The sequence below is a fragment of the Elephantulus edwardii genome, unplaced genomic scaffold (assembly GCF_000299155.1).
Source record: "Elephantulus edwardii isolate Elephantulus edwardi_28Jun2011 unplaced genomic scaffold, EleEdw1.0 scaffold00058, whole genome shotgun sequence".
Lineage (NCBI taxonomy): Eukaryota > Metazoa > Chordata > Mammalia > Macroscelidea > Macroscelididae > Elephantulus > Elephantulus edwardii.
The window spans coordinates 8,074,999-8,086,872 of record NW_006399808.1 but is presented as its reverse complement, the minus strand read 5'-3'; the positions used below and the strand labels follow the sequence as shown (position 1 = coordinate 8,086,872).

At 39.6% G+C, this 11,874-nt stretch overlaps 1 protein-coding gene across 3 annotated transcripts in view; it reads left to right on the top strand.

Moving 5' to 3' along the window:
• Positions 1–11,357, top strand: part of ADK (adenosine kinase) — a 696,790-nt gene extending 685,433 nt beyond the window's left edge. For all 3 annotated transcript variants that reach the window (XM_006887511.1, XM_006887509.1, XM_006887510.1), the window contains one exon: positions 10,797–11,357. In XM_006887511.1, the coding sequence (XP_006887573.1) occupies positions 10,797–10,921 (125 nt within the window). In that variant the 3' untranslated portion in view covers positions 10,922–11,357. The remainder of the gene's footprint in view (positions 1–10,796) is intronic.
• Positions 11,358–11,874: the final 517 nt, after the last annotated feature.

The window sequence follows — 11,874 nt, the reverse complement described above, 5'->3', positions numbered from 1 at the left end:
AGCAGCCAGGAAATCAAGAGACGAATTGCATTGGGAAAGTCGGCTGTGAGGGACCTCTCAAGAGTACTGAAGAGCAACGATGTCAGACTGGAGACTAAGGTGCGCCTGATCCAGGCTGTAGTCTTCGCAATTACATGCTATGAATCACACAGCTGGAATGACTAGCGCTGAAAGAAGGAGGATGGATGCCTTTGAGCTGTGGTGTTGGAGAAGAGTGTTGAATATACCCTGGACTGCTAGGAGAACAAACAGGTTTGTCCTGGAGAGGGTGAAGCTGGAAGGCTCTTTCGAGTCAAGGATTCTGAAGCTTTGTCTTGGCATATTTTGGGCATGTTGCAAGGAGGGACTGGTCCTTAGAGAGGGACATCATGTTTGGCAGAGTGGAGGGGCGGCGAAGGAGAGGAAGACCTTCAATGGGATGGATCGATCCTGTGACTGGAGCGGTGGGAATAAATGCGTTTGAGATGGCACGGGATAGAAGAGCGTTTAGAGCTCTTGTACATAGGGTCGCTATGAGTCACAAGCGACTCAATGGCACATAACAACAACAACTCCAACAAAGCATCTGGTGGATTCGAACCATGTACCTCTGGGGTTGCAGTGCAGCAACTTGCCACTAGGCCACCATAGCTCCCTTAGTTACTTGATTTTAACATAATATATTTGCTTTCCTTATGTAAGCCACTGGCGCACGCCCTTTCCAATTTTGAACCATGCAGTGAGTGTTTCCTTGCTCTGTTCTGACTACTGTCTCTTGGTCCAAGTATAATTTTCTCATTAGCACGATCAAGTGTTCTGGGATTCCCATTCTTCTGAGAGTCAGCGACAGTTTGTTATGATCCACACAGTCAAACGCCTTTGCATAGTCATTGAAACACAGATATACATTCCTCTGGTATTCCCTGCTTTCAACCTTTTCAACCTGTGTGCAGAACAGATTATCCAGGAGGCTGGGCTCTATAAGGAGAAATGTGGATTCAAGATTGGTGGAAGATCTGTCAACAATCTGTGTTATGCAGATGACACAACCCTGCTTGCGGAAAGTGAGGAGGACCTGAAACGCTTGGTGCAGAGGGTCAAGGACTCTAGCCTCCAATCTCGATTGAGGCTCAATGTCAAGAAAGCAAAGACTCACCACTGGGCCAATTAGCAGCATCAGGATGGATGGTGAAGAGATTGAGATTGTTCATAGCTTTAGTTTGCTTGGCGCCACGGTCAACTCTCTCGGCACCAGTAGCCACGAAATTAAAAGACGCATGGCCATGGGAAAGTCTGCTGTTAGGGACCTCTCCAAAGTACTGAAGATCAATGGTGTCTCTCTGGAGACTAAGGTGCATCTGATACAGGCCGTGGTCTTTGCAATCACTTGTTATGCATCAGAGAGTTGGACAATGACTAAGGAGGATAGAAGGAGAATCAATGCCTTTGAGCTGTGGTTCTAGAGAAGAGTATTGAGGTTACCATGGACTGCTCGGAAAACAAACAGATTCATCCTGGTAAGGGTCAAACCGGGCGGCTCCTTGGAGGCAAGGATTCTGAGGCTCCGTCTAACATACTTTGGACATGTGGTAAGGAGGGACCGGTCCTTGCAGAGGGACAGCAAAGGAGGGGAAGGCCCTCTATGACGTGGATTGATTCAGTGACTGGAGTAATCGGTATGGGTGTATCGGAGATGGTGCTATTGGCACAGAACAGAGCGGAGTTTAGAGCTATTGTACATAGGGTCACTATGAGTCGCAAGCAACTCAACGGCACATAACAACAACAACAATGTAAGCCCAAATAATCAATTAATGACATGTATAAAAAACAGAAAAACAAACCTTTGGAGACACTCCCTACTTCTTTTTATCATGCACTTGACATTTTTATTTTCCGAGACTATGCTTTGGACTCCTGTCCAGCTGAGACACAGTGCTATATCCACTTGTGTCATTTTGTCAGAGAAGGAACCTCACTCACCTTGTGCTTCAACAACTAGAGGACCTAAGGTCCAAGACGTGGTTAGAGCTGGTGAAGTATGAAGGGCCTTGGGAGAAGAGGTCTGTAATAAAATCACAGGGGATTAAGGGGGCACAGAGAGTTGGAAACAAAGTAGGAAGACAGTAACAGCTGCCTCAGCCTGTCAGTTCTTTATTTGGAATTTTCCATTAGTGTTTCTTACCTTGCAGTACAATGAACCTATTCCTCTTTTGCTGGCCTTCTTGGATGGTATATATACAGAACCTCATCCTTCATTTTCAAGATGATCAACAAAGACCATAAAAAAATGTCAGCAGTTAAAAGGACTCCTATGAGACTCTTTTAGAGACTTTTCCATATTGAGCATAAATTTCAGTTAAGGATTTTGCTTCATGAACTCTTCTTTACTTAAAGAAAAGAAACTAGTTTTTGCTAACCACACTCCAGGTCCTTAGGCTGTTTCAGTGAAGAGACTAGAAGTAGGTACTTTTTACTTGTTGACACAGTATTTGTACATATTAATGGTATTTTTAGAAGTATTTTATTATAACATCACCAGAATGCAGTCTGTATGCTGTGAAAATCATTTGAGAAGCTGGACTCTATGAAGAAGACTGTGGCATCAGGATCAGAGTAAGACTCATCAACAACCTGTGTTATATAGATAACATCAAGAAGACAAAAATCCTCACCACCAGACTGATATGCAACATCATGATAGATGTAGAAAAGATTGAAATTGTCAACAATTTCATCTTACTCAGATCCACAGTCAACACACCTTTAGTACCAGCAGTCAAGAGATCAGACGTATTGCATCAGGCAAGTGTGTTGTGAGGAACATGTCATGATATCAGTTTGGAAACTGTGGTGCACCCAATTCAGGCCATGGTCTTTTCAAGCACTTGCTGTACATCTGAGAGCTCGACAATGAATAGGGATGATAGAAGAAGAATCACTGTCTTTGAGTTGTGATGTCGGTACTATCTCATGGATTGCCAAAAGAATAAACAGATATATTTTTAAGAAAGTACAGCCAGAAAGCTCCTTAGAGGTCAGGATGGCAAAGCTTCATCCCACATAGGTTGAGCATGTTGCTAGTAGAGGATATTCTTTAGAAAGGGATGTCATGCTTGGAAAGGTGGAGGGTCAGTGAAAGAGAGGAAGATCCTCGATGAGATGGATTGACGCAGTGACAACTGCAGTGGCCTCAAGTATGTCAGATGATGACGATGGCTCAGGGTTCAGATCTGTTGTTTATAGAGTCATTGTGAGTCACACTAGGCTCAATGGCACCTAACAATAACACTAAAATATAAAGAAGGTGAAGGGCCAGAGATCCTATAGAGAAACTAGCAAAAGGAAAGAACACACAATTGTGTGAAAGGAGTTTTGAACGGCTCTCTAAACACATAAAAATCTATTCAGCCTCACTCTTTAGTCAGAATTAAAATTAAACTGAGATACCACTTCCGACCTATCAGATTCGCAATTAAAAAGCTTGACAGTAACTAGTGAGGCATTGCAATACATTATTAGTGGAAATACTAGTGGTGTTAATTGTACTATAATGCAAATTCCCTTTGAACCTTAATACTGCACATTTCTGGCAGTTTAGATCCACTCTCCTCCCTTTGTGATTTACAGTCTCAAAACCTAAGGAGGGTCACTAGGAGTCAAGAGCAGTAAGTTTGAGTTGTGTTGAGTATAAATACTGTATGGTTTAAAATCAGGAGAGATGAGGGCCAGGGTTGTATCCTTTCACCAAACCTGTTCAGTCTTATATGGAGCAAATTATCTGAGAAACTGTATTATGTGAAGAAGAATTGGATTCAGGATTGGAGGAAGATTCAGCAACCTGCATTATGACACAACCTTGCCTCCTGAAAGTGCTGAGGACTTTAGGCATTTACTAAAGGAAAATAGCTTTCAGTATGGATTAAACCTCAACAAGAGAACAGAAACCCTGAAAACTGTACCAAGAAACAACATCATGATGAATGGGGAAAAAACTGACATTGTCAAAGATTTCATCTTACATGGGTCCACAGTCAACACCCATGATAGCAGTAGGCAAGAAGTCAAAAGACCTGCTATTATACTGGGCAAATCTGCTATCAAGGACCTCTTTAAATAAACAGCAAGAATGTCGGTTTAAAGACTAAGGCAAACTTGACCCAAGCCGTGGTATTTTCAGTTGCTTCTTATGTATATGAAAGCTGGATAATGAATAAGGAAGACCAAAGAAGAATTTATGCCTTTGAGTTGTGGTGTTGGCAAAGAGCATTAAATATATGGTAAATAACCAGAAGAAAAAAAATAGTTCTTGGGGGAAGTAGAGTCAAAGTACCCTTTAGGGGTAAGGATAGTGAAACTTTGTCTCACATATTTGGGGCGTGTTATCAGGAGGGGCCAGTCCTTGGAAGAAGATAGTATGTTCGGAAAAGTGGGTTGGCAAAGAGGAAGACCCACAATGAGATGAATTATCAAAATGGGCTCAAGCACAGTGAAGATTCCGAGGTTTTGAACTTTCTTATTTAGAGCAATGATATCCACCTAGAGACCAAGGTGCACCTTATCCAGGCCATGGTCTTCACTTGCCATGCATCAGAGACCTGGACAATGACAAAGGGTGACAGAGCAAGAATTAATGTCTTAGGGTTGTGGTACTGGAGCAGAGTACTGAACATTCCATAGACTACCAAGAGGACTAACAGGTCTGTCCTGGTGAAACCAATTTGCTCCTTGGATGTAAGGATTTTGAAGCTCCATCTGACATACACTGGGCTTGTCGCTAAGAGGAACCACCCTTGGAAAAAGACATTTTGCTTGGATAGATGGAAGGACAGCTCAAGAGAGGAAGGCCCTGGAGGAGATGGATTGACACAGTAACTGGGGTTATGGGGTTAGGTATGTCAGAGATAGTGAGGCTGGCTCAGAATACAACAGAGTTCAGAGTTACTGTGCATAGGGCCTCTGTGAGTCACACTCAACTCAATAGCACATAACAACAACAGTAACTTAGAGGGTAGCTATGAGTCAGCATCAACTTGACAGCACTAAACAGCATCAACTGAGTAGCACTAACAACAAAAAGTGAAAATAGAAAATTCAGCTGTTGTTAAAGGGCATAGAAGTTCTGGCGGCCTAGCGGTGAGAAGCTGTGCTGCAATCCCAAAGGCACGCGATTAGAATCCACCAGCTGCTCCATGGAAAAAAGATGGGCGGTCTCCTCCTTGGCAATTAAATGCCCCTGAAAACCTGCCGGAAGGTCAGCCATGGGTTGGGTCCCACTGGATGGTACACAACAAGAGCAGCAACAAAGGGGAATTTAGAAAAAGCTAACAAAATTAATGTGTATAGTTTTATATTTATCTCCCTTTCAAAAAAAACAATTCCACTTCTAGAACTGTACCTTAAAAGTACACCTCTAAAACACAAAAATGCATGTGTATAAAATTATTCTTTTCGCATTATTTGTAGTTGTAGAAATATTGGAAATTGCATAAATATGATAGATTGAAATAAAACTCTGATGTATCCACAATAGGTATTATGCCCTGGTCTTTTTAAATGGTGGAAGCTCTCTACGAATGAATACAGAATAAGTTCCAGAAATTTTGTGTTCTTTGGATTTTTGGTTTTTAAATGGAGCAGGAACGAAAGACTGGTCCTCTGCACTGATGCTGTTGGTAGGAAGCTGTGCTGCTATAGCCCACAGGCTCATGGTTCAAATCTGTTAGCTGCTCCATGGGAATCAATGGACAGTCTCTTCTCTTGGTTTTTACAGCTTCATAAATCACATTTGAGATGGGATGAGTGTTGTCAGCTGTGAATCTGTCCCAACTCACTAGTTTTTAATAAGTACCTCCTTTGTTTAAGAAAAGAAAATGTATACATGTCTGTCTACCTTTACACAAAGAAACCAGGAAAACAAGCCAATGATGTTGATTATATACAAAGACTAAATAGTGATGATAACTAGAATAGAGTCCATCCCAGATTGGAAAATGGGTATTATGGAACCGTTGATGAAATTGATAAACAGACTAATGATTTATCATTGCCCTTGGGTGAGAACCGACTCATAACTGACCCTCCAGCAGGTTTTTCCAAGGTGATCATCTGCTGCAGGAGATTGCTCATCTTTCTCTTGAGGAGTCACAGGGGGATTTGAACAGAGAGACGTGACCCTTTCGTTAGCAACACAACTCCATATGGGCTAGGCCATCAGAGCTTCCTAGAGAACTGGATAACAATCCCCTATCATTGTTACTGCTGTTGGTAACTGGACTGTGGTTATGTGAGAGGTGAAGGACCAGAACAAATGCAACTTGCTTTCAAAGATAGTTTCTGGGAGGAACTGTATAAAGAGAAACAATATACACAGATTGAGCAGTACATTAGTAAGTGCAAATAGGGAAATACACAGGTGCTTCTTATACTATTTTTAACCTTTCAACTTTTCTCAGAGTTTCAGATTACCTTGAAATAAAAAATTTGAGGTTTGGCTTTGGATGGGTTTTTGTTGTTGTTGGTTGTTTTTAAAAACAAAATGTACTTTATACAGGTTAATAATTGAAAATTTAAATTACAAATTATACTGGGGTGTTTATACTATAAAATTATTGCCTAGATTCTTTAAACATAAGCTCCCTGTATTTAGTTAAATAATTTTACACTGTTTAGATTCACATAGCTACTTTGCTTTATGAAAATTCTACTTTTAATTGATTGTATAACATCTCTAGTTCATCTTAGTTGTTTTCTTAAAGTGTAGAAAAACTTATCCTCACCTCGGGCAAAGGTCTTTGCTTTTTCAACATTCAGGATTTCCACTTGTCAAAGCAAACGACTCTTCAGAGCACCTCACTTCATTCATCATTTAGCTCTTGTCTTACAAAGAGGATGCTGATACTTAAACTTCACGAAAATATTTCATAAACATAAGCTTTCCCTTTTTTCCATGAGATTATACCAGAAGCCATGAGGAAAACAGATGTTTCTTATAATGTTTCTAATAGACGGGTTTCCATTGTAAGCTGAGCTGACTCTGAATTTGGCATGTACTCTATTCACCATGTGGGCTGAGCAATTTCAGTCTCACAGTTTGGCAGAAAGTTGATACTGACCTTTGACAGTTACCTGAAAATTTAGTGATAAAATACTCTTACTAAACCTCTTGAGGCAGTGATTTCACAGTCTAAGCAAATGTCTTCAAAATATATCACTCACTCCATTAACCAAATTAATTTTATTCTTTGGTTGGGAATATTTCTTTTCTTTGTTATAGGGTATTCCTTAACTCTGACAAGGAAAAAAGGCCTGTGAGGTGAGGATGGTAGAAGGAACTGGTCATAAATCTCTGATAATGGTCTCTACAGGTCATTATATCACAGCTTCTCAATTAACCCCACCCCCTCAGACTGCCCAGGGCTGAGGGAGCCTTGAAGTCAGAATACAAAAGTTTTCCAGTATCATTTATTTTTATAAATATTTGAGTGCTGCTGTATGCACTGCAATCCCAAAGGCACACAGTTCAAATCCACCAGCTGTCAGGATGGCATTCTCCTCCTGTGCTATTTGCTGCTGTTGATTGCCTTCGAGTTGAGCATGACTCATAGCGACCCTATGAACAAAGGCCAGAGGCCTCTCTACAACTATTGACATCTATAAAAGTTCATAGAGCGTTTAGTAAGTGGATGCCACTATTGCTTCTAACCTGTGCTGTTTACTGCCTCTGAAAACCCATTGGAGGATCAGCTCTGAGTGGGTTCTGACTTGACTGCACACAACACTGTAGCAGTTTAGATTTCCCTGAGTGGGCAAGTAGCCTCAGATTCTTCAGTTCTTGAACTTTGCTTTTAATTGATTTGCACATATTCTTGAATCCTTATTTATAACTTTAATACTTTGTTTTCCTCTCTTATTTTACAGTTTTATTGAGGTATAAATTACATACAGTAAGATACATATAATTAAAATCTACAATGTTTTAAAAAAATCTACAATGTTTATTTATATATATACCATTACTACCAAGAAAATTAACATATCCATTATACCCCTGCCCTTTTGTAATCCCATTTTCCTCTCCTCACCCACTTTGCCACTTTGAATTGTTTCAGTTTGAGGCTATTACAAACAAAGCTTCTCTAACTTTCATTTAGACATCTTTATGTAGATATATGTTTTCATTTTTCTTGGGAAACTACCATCAGATCTGGAGGAACTCATTAACAGCCTGCAATATACAGATGTCACAACCTTGCTTGCAAAAATGAAGATGACTTAGAATACTTACTAGTCATATTCAAAGACTATCACTTTCAATATGAATCTTAAAGAAGATGAAAATTCTCACAACTGGATCAAATACACATCATGATAAATGGGAAAAAAAAACAAAACCAAAACTGATGCTGCCCAGGACTTCATTCTATTTGAGTCAACATCAAAGTCCATGGGATCAACAGTGAATAAGTTAAGTATTGTGTTGCATTAGGAAAATCTGCTGCAAAAGACCCCTTTCTAGGGTTAAAAGGCAAGCAAAGCAAAGACCAAGCCATGCCTGTCCCAGCCCTGAGCTTTTCAGTTGCCTTGTATGTATGTGAAAATGAAACAGTTAAAGAAAAGAAGAAGAATTGGTGACTACAAATTCAGGTATTGAAAATATTGACTGCTGGGAAAAGTAACAAATGAATCATGGAGAAGTGCAGCCTGAATGCTCCTTATACATGAGGATGGTGCAACTTTGTCTTGCTTACTTTGAACACATAAGACCACTTCCCAGGAAAAGACTTCCTGTTTGATAAGGCCAATAAAAATGAAGGAAACCCTCCACAAGATGGATTGACCCAGTAGCTACAACAGCGGACTCAAACAGTTGGCCTCAGTAGTTGTGAGGGTGGTACAGAGTTCAGACCTTTTGTTAATTGGGTCACTGTGAGTTGTAGTCAAATGGACACCATCTAACAACAGTAACTATTACTCACTGCAGATACCTTTTTTAACAACATTAATGGTGACCATATACATGGACTTCACCACATGCAAAGCTCAAGAATATAATCAACTTAAATCTGTGGAAGAGATCATAAAATAACTCATCATCAGTATAAGACCAACAGTCAAATGTGGGAAAGGCCATCAATTGTTTGTACATAAGTTCAAATTAAAGGACTTCTAGATAAAATAGCAGAATAGAAAGACACCAGTTCAGACCCTCTATGCCAAAGCCATATTAGAAAACAAGTATAATTCTGGACTACCAAGATTAAAAAGAAAGAACTGAGGAATGACCTCAGAAAGAATTGTAAATACCACAGTGGCAGTGACTGTACCAGCTGGTGACAAGTAAGGTACATTCTTGTACATTCAAATAATATTCACTCTTGTTCTCATGGACTTCTGGGGTCATAAATTTCCCCCATTACCCAATCCTCCAAATTAATGGCAGTGTTAATATATGTATTAAAAACCACAGAAGAAGTCCTTGAACTCTTCCGAAACATTATTAGAAAGTATGCATTCAAGTGACTCTCAAATAGAATAGATCCTCGAAAAAAGAAAAACACCAAGATATGTAAAATTTTAACATAAATTAAGACATATCTTTTCATTCTATATGCAGAACAGATTATTCGGGAGGCTGGGCTCTATGAGGAGAAGTGTGGCATTAGGATTGGAGGTAGACTCATCAACGATCTGCTGTCAGAGACTTCTCCAAAGTCCTTAAGAGCAACGATGTCAGTCTAAGGTGTGCCTTTGCAATTATGTGCTATTCGTCAGAAAACTGGACAATGACTAGGGATGACAGAAGGAGAATTGATGTCTTTGAACTGTGGTGCTCCTTGGAGGCAAGGATTCTGAAGCTTCGTCTGACATACTTTGGACATGTTGCAAGGTGGCATCAGTCCTTGGAGAGGGACATTGTGCTTGGGAGTTTGGAGGGACAGCACAAGAGAGGAAGACCCTCAATGAGATGGTTTGATTCAGTGACTGTGGTAATAGGGGTAGGCGTATCAGAGACAATAAGATTGGTACAGGATGGAGCAGGGTTTAGGGCTGTTATACATAGGGTCTCTGTGAGTTGCAGGTGACTCAGTGGTGCATAACAACAACAACTTTTCGGTATAAGAGGGAGATGAAAGGTGCTTCATAACTTTTGGTCTTCTAAAATCATGTTTGAAGAGATATCCAGATGATAGAATTTAGTCCAAATAGCAGTATGTTAGAGATAACAATAATAAACGAGAATTCATAGGGGGGGAAAAAAGAGCAATTCAGTAACTTCACAGTTGTATAGGTCCAAGGTCAATACTTCTGATCATTTTCATTGTCACCCACAACTTTTTTTATCCCAAAATAAAGAGAAGGCATCATAGTTCATGCTTACAATGTCAAGACTGACTTCTTGACTAGTTGCTGTGTACCAGATTGGCCTCTTTAGAAGAAGTGCTTGCAGAAACTCCTATTGTTTAGGAGAGGAATCTCTTTAACTCTAGAGAACTATCTCCCACCATCTAGATAGAATGGACTCTTGGTAGCATAGTGCAAAACATGTCAGACTGCTGACTAAGAGGCCAGCAGTTCAAATCCAACAGCCACTCCATGGGAGAAAGACAACAGTCTCTTCCTTTAAAGATTTACAACCTCAGACAGCAGCCAAAGGGTCACTTGAGTAAGAATCACTGCAGCAGTAGTAAGTTTGGGGTTTTGGTTGAGACAGAAGGATGGAAGAAGTGCTTAGACTATACTTTGTTCTGACCCAGTTTATTGTTGCCGGTGCTGTGGTACATTGTTCATATACTTGTCTTTTCTTTGTCTCACAGGTTTTCTGTCACAGTTGGTCTCAGACAAACCTCTGACTGAATGCATCCGTGCTGGCCACTACGCAGCCAGTGTCATCATTAGACGGGCTGGCTGCACCTTTCCTGAGAAGCCAGCCTTCCACTGATGGGAGTGCAGGGACCCCAAGACCAGGAGCACAGACACTGCTGTGACTGCTCCCTCAGAATTCCTGTATTGATAAAGAGAGTTTCCTGCCACCTTTTCCTACTACATAATAATACTCATTCTTAACTTAGAGGGTACAATAATTCTTAGTAGAATCTTTATTCTTTGAATCACTTTTAAAAAATGATGTTTATTTCCACAGGTTGATAGTGTCCCATAAATGTCAATCAAATGGTAATATAAAATTGCAATAGAAATTTTTATTTCCTTTTCAATTACTTTGTAAATTCATGTGTATTTAGGAAATTATTAATTTTTTTACCTTTCTGCCTTGAATGCAGATGCAATTTAATAATGTAATAGATTTTTAAAAAAGGAATTAATCATAATATCAAACTTTGGCTTTTTATACAAGTATGCTTAATTTAGCAGTGTATTTGTCTCTGTGTCTGTATGTATGTGTGTGTATATATACACACACACACAACATAAAAATAAAATAAATGGTTAGGTAAAAGTACAAAACTATATCTTGCCAAGTTATGCCAAACAATATCTTCAGTGTGCACTAAATCATATACTAAATTCTGGGTAATTAATTTGCCAAATTTTAAGTTCTATTATAAAATTGAAATTATACTCTTATACTTACTGATGGTACTCTGTAATTTAATACAAATAAAAATTAAACCTTGTCATATAGAAGTTTTTCTACTTTGATTTCTGTTCAACAAACTAAGGAAGAAAAATCATCATTTAATTCTGAAAGAGAATTTTTTAAAAATCTCATTCCTGTCAAATTGGAATTGCCTCATAACTGACCAATCAGCAGGCTTCCAAAGCTGAAAATCATACAGGAGGAGTTTGCCCATCTTTCTCCTGTGGAGCAGCTGGTGGATTCAAACCACCTGCTTTTGGGCTAGCAGTTTGTGTAACTAACTCCTTACCTATTAA